The sequence below is a fragment of the Chiloscyllium plagiosum genome, chromosome 39 (genome assembly GCF_004010195.1).
Source record: "Chiloscyllium plagiosum isolate BGI_BamShark_2017 chromosome 39, ASM401019v2, whole genome shotgun sequence".
Lineage (NCBI taxonomy): Eukaryota > Metazoa > Chordata > Chondrichthyes > Orectolobiformes > Hemiscylliidae > Chiloscyllium > Chiloscyllium plagiosum.
Window position 1 is genome coordinate 9,613,396 of NC_057748.1, and position 7,643 is coordinate 9,621,038.

Consider the following 7,643-nt stretch of genomic DNA (forward strand, 5'->3'; position numbering starts at 1 on the left):
AACACTAAGCTCCATGGTACCCCACCTAGTGCTTCACTTTATGGACACCAACCCACCCCTTCTCCCCCCCCAACCCCTTTGTAAAATACTCTTGTTTGCTATCGGACTGCTGTTTTTCACCCTCTTGTGGAGCTTGCTCTAAATCCCTATGGGTTTGAATTTTATTAGAGTTTTTGTTTGGACTTTTTAATGTAAACCTTTTGGAAGCCAAGGCATATCATGGCATAGGGCTGCACAATAACCCACAACCCATGATGACCAGACAAAAAAATTTCAAAAAAGCCAAACATGAGATGCAGATCAATCAATTAACTGTAACAACAACAGGAGCAAAGGCATCCTTATTTTAACTTAATGCTGCCATTGGCAAACTGGAAAGATTGGGTGTAAGGCTTGTTTTACACTCCACCTGACATTATTTTCCATTGAAGTCACATTAGTAATCTAAGTGTCCTGGTCACTTTTAATACCACAACACCAGATTATAGTCCAACAGGTTTAATTGGAAGCACTAGCTTTCAGAGTGCCGCTCCTTCGTTAGGTGGTTATAGTATAAGAGGAGATAAGGGATGTAAGCACAGGATGTAACCACCCTGATGAAGGAGCGGCACTCTGAAAGCTAGTGCTTCCAATTAAACCGATGGAAATGTAACCTGGTGTTGTGATTTTTAACTTTGTACACCCCAGTCGAACACTGGCAAATCTCCCCAAATCATGACTTTTAATACCAGCTGTTGATTTCCATTTTTTTCTGAAAACTGAATTGAAACTTGGACTGCTATGATGAAATTTGAATTCTCCTTTTGTAGATTACTCATCCAAGCCTTTGGACTACTAAACAAGTAATATGATCACTATTGTACCATTTCCTAAATGGGGAAGACTTCTGGTATCCTGGACAATTTTCCTTTTTCAGCCAATCCCACAAAGAAAGATGAACTGTTCTTTGTTACGTTTGAGAAGCTGATGTGCACAAGTTTGCAATTAAATTCCCCTTCAAAACACTAAACTGCCCTTGAAAACTACTTCATTAGCACTGAAGTATATTGCAATGCCCTGAAAATGTTAAATTTCCTATCTTACAGCCAGACTTTAATGTAATGTCATTTTATTTAATTTTTTGTAGAAGATATATGTCACACCAGGGTCAAAATCTGGTGAGTGCACTGCTGTTTGCAACAGGACTGTGGCTGGCACTGATTTTTATGATGCGACAGATTCTCAAATGCCTCCTCTCCTATCACGGCTGGATGTTTGAAGAGCATGGCAAGGTGTCCACCACTACCAAAGTCTGGTTTGTAAGTGTTGAAGCATCATGAAGGTTGATGGTGTGGGTGAGCATGACTGACTTCACAATGATAGTCAACCACAATAAATCTAAGAATAGGTCATTTTGATCTTCAAGCCTGTTCTGCTACTTAGTGGAGTCATCGCTGATCTGTGACCTAACTCTAAATATCTGACTTGGTACCAAACCCTTAAACATTTGGGAATAAAATCTGTCAATCTCCGCTTTATAGTTAATCTAGCATCAGCTGATATTTGCAAGAGTTTCCAAATTTATATCACCCTTTGTAATGGAGACGTGCTTCCTAATTTTGCTGCTGAAAGGTCTGACTTTAGTTTTGAGATTTATCTTTAGTCTGAAATTTCTAACCACAGGAAATAGATTTTTCTTTATCTACTGTATCATTTCACAACTTGAAAAATTGGGTCGCTCACTCCTTAGCTTACTAAATTCCTTGAAATACATACAAGTTTGTGTATCCTTGAAATTTAACTGAGTCCAGATATCATTCTAAGCTGTACATCCTCCAGGACTACAAGGTCCTTCCAAAAGTGTGGTGTCTAGCACTGCTCTGTGTTCCAAGTGTGGCTATTATTCAGCTGTCTCAGAACTTCTACTGTTTTCCAGTTTGCTAGATGTAACACCCAGACATCTATTAGCCTTCTGCAGCTGGTCTGACATTTGCCTACCATCCATTGATGTGGGCTACCAGCAGGAAATGCTTTATAGACGTTGGAGTGGCCGAGTTTGTTTGTCCTTGCTCAGTTATGTTAATATGTGTTCTTGTATTGCTTTGGTTCTGTTCAGCCTAATTAGTACAAACCCATGTTTGGAACTTTGAGTCTCAATCTTACCCAGCTGAATGTTTGCAACAGTGGGAAAATACTGACACGGAAGGTCACTTTCAAAAGCCCAAAAAATTCAAACTGTAGAAATGAGTGAGTATGCAGTGCAAGCCCAAATAGAGCAGTTGCCTGAGCTTGCTGGGCTGGATTGCAATGATTTGTGCACTGCAGTTCCTATCAAATTTTCCTTAACACAAGGTGTCCAATGAGTGCAAACCAGCAAAGCCTCCCTCTGATTTCCTGTTTGACCTTCATTTGTCGAGCTCAGATGGGATTGAAGTTATTCCCTGGATTAGGGAGGGCCACATCTGATTGTTGTTGGAACACTATGGGTAAGTATTGGAAGAGACAGGATTAGACATAGCTGTGCTGACTCATGTGTTAGTGGCTTGCTAATACTGGTCAATTAGTCTCATATGAAAAATTGTTCCTTGGAATTGGAGTAGATTCCAGTACAAATGGCTCTGCATTTCAGATGAGATCAGTTCTTTGGGGATATATGGAAGAAAACTAAGGAAAGAAAAATAAAGTAGGGATTGCATTTCTCTTTCAGACACTAGTGAAGATCTTCTCAGGACGTAAACCAATGTTATACAGTTTCCAGAACTCCCTTCCACGTCTGCCTGTTCCATCTGTAAACGACACCTTAAGAAGGGTAAGATTAAAAAGTTTTTAACAGTCAAATAAAATATTAGATCTTGCTGGCTGTGGAGAAAATCAAAACTTGAAAAAAACTGTCTACTTAAATGCAAAATCCAACAATCATTTTAAAAAAATCTTTATTTTGAATCCGTGAGGATGGGTGAGATTTTCAATATATTTCAGTCTAAGAAAAAGAAGAGTTGCATAATAAGATGAATTGGAACTGGGACAATGCATAATTATAGTTAGGGCAGTTTAGGGTTTTTGTTTTAGATTCTCCTTTCATTTTTAACTTGACTTTCCAGTCTTAGTTACGTTGCATAAAATTGATTTATATTTAGAGTTTCCCTTTAGCTTTCTTAGCAAAGCGTGATATTACACTTCAGAAAGAAATATTTGTAGTCCAAGATAACAATGCAGTTCACTTAAAAGCACGTCAGTGAAATATATAAAATGCAGTATGTGGATATATTAACAAGATACAGGATGAATGTGTTTAATTGTCAAAAAGCAGCAGATTGTAAACTTGAGATGCACTTTGAAATGTTACATAGTGAGGAAGAGTATATAGGATCAAAATGTCTCAATATCATTGACTTTAACAGTGCTGAGCTGGATCACTCAAATGGCTCTTTTTCTTATTCCTGTACATGGAGAAACTAAAACAAAAGACTCCTGCAGGATTGTTTTAAGGCAAACTTGAGGACATAGATGCTGGAGATTAGAGTTGAGTATGTGGTGCTCGAAAAGCACAGCATGTCAAGCAGCATCCAAGGAGCAGGAAAATCGACATACTTGCAATAGCCCTTCATCAGAACTGTTTGATTGGTTAAGACTGTTGTGAAGAGTAATCTATTCACTTAGCTATAAATCTTTGGTTTTCTATCTCAAAAGTTTGTGGCTGGTCCACAGCTTCACATACTCAAGCTGAGATGGACAGATTTGATAAAATGTGGAGCTGGGAAAAGTGCAGCAGGCTGATGCTGCTTGACCTGGTGTGCTTTTTCCAGCTCCACATTTTATTGACTCTGACTCTCTAGTATCTTCAGTTCTCACCTCTAAGACAGACACATGGTAGGGTTCTCAAAACAACAAGTCAAAGGAACTGGGAACAGGTGGAGAGGATGAGTTGAGGCAGAAGATCAGCCATGCTCATTGAATAATGGAGTAACTTGGAATGGTTTCTTACTTCTATTTCTCAGATTTTTTTACTCTTGTTTTCTTACCTTGACAACGTCATCCCATGGTCAGGTGATTTCTTCACCCAAAATATCATTCATACACTTAACTGCAATAATGTATTGGCAGATTTATAGTCATTGTCCTAGAAATATGTTCATTTTCATTTTTGCTTTCTCTTCCATCTCTCTGAAGTTTTTAGAATCGGTGAGGCCTTTGATGAATGATGAGGACTTCCGACGGACAAAGGCCTTGGCAAAAGACTTTGAAAGGAACCTGGCACCTCGGCTGCAGTGGTACCTTAAACTGAAGTCTTGGTGGGCTACCAACTATGTGAGTTCGATGCTGTATTTAAGCGGTGCTTTCTGAATTGTCTAAGTATTTGTTTCATTCTAGGACCAGATAGATTAAAGTGTAATAGGACTGTTTTGAGTAAATGGTGAAAGGTGTTGACTTGGATCCTACTCTACTGTCTACAGCCTAGGTCTCAAGTCTTTGCATTTGGGGGTCATGTGGGCTTTTAATTATTTAATTAATAGAAGATGCTGGATATTCTAGGTTGCTGTCCATAACATTGATAAATTTTCCCCAATCTTTCCCAGATATACAAAATCCTAAAGTGTTTGAAAGAATAACAAAATATATACTGTTCCCTCGCAAGGCGATGGTACAGTTTAAAGGTAATTAACAAAAAGACCACTGATCAAATAATCTTGACATGCACTGCCTGCAAAGGTGGTGGAAACCTATTCAATAATAACTGTCAAATTAAATTGGATAAATGGACACAAAAGGAAAGAAAATGAAATTCTCAGGTTGTGGGGAAAAAGTACAGTGGTGGGATCTAATTAGACAGCTCTTTCAAATATAAGAAATAGGAACAGAAATGGACTATATCGCAGGTTGAACCATCTCCACCATTCAGTGGAGGGCTTTCCTGCCCCACACACCCTCTTGCCCTGTAACCATTCATTCCCCTAGTGATCAAGAACATCTGACAGTCTTAAATATACACAGGAGCTGTGCCCCTACAGCTCTGTGGCAAGGAATTCTAAAGACACTCAACTCTCTTCCCTCAGAAGGAATGCCTCACCTGAGTCTTAAATTGGCACCCTTTTATTCAGACTATGCCCTCTGATCCTGCACTTTAAATGGGAAATATTTGTCTCACTGTTTATCCATCAAGCCCTTCAAGAATTCTATACTATTCAATGAGATCATCTCTCATTCTTCTAAACTCCAGTGAGTAGAATCACAACCCTTTGTTGATAAGATGATCCCTTCCTACTGGATCACATTGTGAACCTCTGTCAAAATTTGAATATCGAAACTTTCTCTCATATTGCAGGTATGTCTCACTGAAACCCTGAAGGGGGGTGTGATCTGAGAGATAAATAGTGTGGGGAGGGGCTGAGGGAAGGTAGCTAGGAAGGAGATAGGTCGATAGAGGTGGGGGGGAGGGGGTTGATGGTGAGAGGTTGGAGAGGAGGGTGGCGCTGATAGGTGGGAAGGAAGATGGACAGCTCAAGAGTGGGATGCCAAGTTGGAAGATTGGATCTGGGATGAGGTGGGGAGTAGGAGAAATGAGGAAACTGATAAAATTGATGTTGATGTCATATGGTTGGAGGATCGCAAGGTGTCAGTTGAGGTGTTCTTCCACCAGGCGTCTGGTGGCTTGGATATGGTGGTGGAGGAGGCGGCCCAGGTCTTTTATGTCCATGCTGGAATGGGAGGGGGGGGGTTGAAGTGGTTGACCATTCCCTTCGCAACTCCTTTGTTAGGTACCGGTCCCTTCTTCCACTCTCTCCCCCCCCCCCGACCCACTTTCCACTCCCAGCACCTTCGCTTGCCACTGCAAGAAGTGTAAACCTGCACTTGAACCTTCCTTCTCACCTCCATCCAAGACCCCAAAGGATCCTTCCACATCAGAGATTTTCCCGTACATTGAAATACCTCATCTACTGTGTCTGTTGCTCTTGATATGTTCTCCTCTGCATTGGAGAGATAGAACACCAACTCTTTGAATGTTTCAGGGAACATCTCTGGGATACACACATACCTCTCCCCACCCCCTGGCCAACTATTTCAACTTCCCCTCCCACTCTGCATGTCCTGGGCTGCGTCCACTGCCAAATCCAAGCCACCTGACGCCTGGAGGAAGAACGCCTCATCATCTTCCTTGGGACCCTCCAACCATGTGGCATCAACATTAATTTTCACCAGTTTCTTTATCTCCCCTCACCCCCCACCACATCCCAGATCCAACCCTTGAATTCAGCACCACCCTCTTGAACTGTCCTACCTGTCTATCTTTCTTCCCACCTATCCGCTCCATCCTCCCCTCTGACCTATCACCATTACCCCCCATTTCCATCTACCTATTGCCTTCCCTGCCCCCAGCCCCACCCCACATCCTCCTATCTATCTGTCGGCTCCCCACAATTCCCACATTCCTGATAAAGGGCTTATGCCTGAAATGTCGATTCTCCAACTCCTCGGATGCAGCCTGACCTGCTGTGCCTTTCCAGTGCCACACTTTTTGAAGCTGGTTTGAGATGCAGAGTGACGTCAACAGAGCATATTCAGTTTCTGCACTGGTTGAGGTTATCAAGAAGTTCCTGCCTTCTCAACCATGTCCCTTCTGCCTTGCCCCTTGCCTGAGGCCTGGTGATGCTTAAGTTAAACCAGTCGATAGCAGCCTTGTGGTTCTATGATGACTTAACCTTTGTCCTTACAATACAAAAGAACCTTGATTATCCAAAAGGCACAGGCATGGAGTAATTTGTTCGGTTAATCGAATTCCAGATAATCAAATGCAGGGTAACATAGTTTAGCCAAGCATCGGGGCCTTGCGATCTTGCTAGATAATCTGAAATTCGGATGATCAAATGTCGGATCATCGAGGTTCCTCTGTTAGCAAGTTTTTTTTTAAAACTTCTTTCACTCCAATGCAATGAAGGCCAACATGCTGTTTGCTTTTCTGATTGCTTGCTGTACCTGTATATTAACTCCAGGTTGTAAGTTTGTTCGCTGAGCTGGTAGGTTTGTGCTCAGGCTTAACCAGCTCAGCGAGCAAACTTACCACCTTCTGCATGTGCATGGAATACTCTCTGTCCGCATTTCAAGGTTTCCTGCTTTTTTTAAAAGATATTCCGTTTCTGCTGTTAATACCTGAGTATATGACCTCATATTTCTATTCCAATTTGCTTTATCTGCCACCTTTATTGTCCACTTGCTTAACCTGCTTATATCTCTTTGCACCTGTTTAAATCCTGTAGATACTTTCCTACCTGGCTTTGAATTATCAGAAAATCTGCTGTGGTTCTGTTCGCCGAGCTGGAAGTTTTTGTTGCAAACGTTTCGTCCCCTGGCTAGGCGACATCATCAGTGCTTGGGAGCCTCCTGCGAAGCGCTTCTTTGATGTTTCCTCCGGTGTTTATAGTGGTCTGTTCCTGCCGCTTCCGGTTGTCAGTTTCAGCTGTCCGCTGTAGTGGTTGGTATATTGGATCCAGGTCGATGTGTTTGTTGATGGAGTTTGTGGATGAATTCCATGCCTCTAGGAATTCCCTGGCTGTTCTCTGTCTGGTTTGCCCTATGATAGCAGTGTTGTCCCAGTCGAATTCATGTTGCTTGTTGTCTGCGTGTGTGGCTACTAAATATAGCTGGTCGTGTCGTTTCGTGGCGAGTTG

The 7,643-nt window shown here is 41.8% G+C and overlaps 1 protein-coding gene across 3 annotated transcripts in view; it reads left to right on the top strand.

Moving 5' to 3' along the window:
- The window catches only part of LOC122542210 (carnitine O-palmitoyltransferase 1, liver isoform-like), a 99,562-nt gene that overhangs the window by 35,357 nt on the left and 56,562 nt on the right, over window positions 1–7,643 (top strand). For all 3 annotated transcript variants that reach the window (XM_043679700.1, XM_043679702.1, XM_043679701.1), the window contains exons 4-6: window positions 1,127–1,298; window positions 2,687–2,788; window positions 4,150–4,287. In XM_043679700.1, the coding sequence (XP_043535635.1) occupies window positions 1,127–1,298; window positions 2,687–2,788; window positions 4,150–4,287 (412 nt within the window). The remainder of the gene's footprint in view (window positions 1–1,126; window positions 1,299–2,686; window positions 2,789–4,149; window positions 4,288–7,643) is intronic.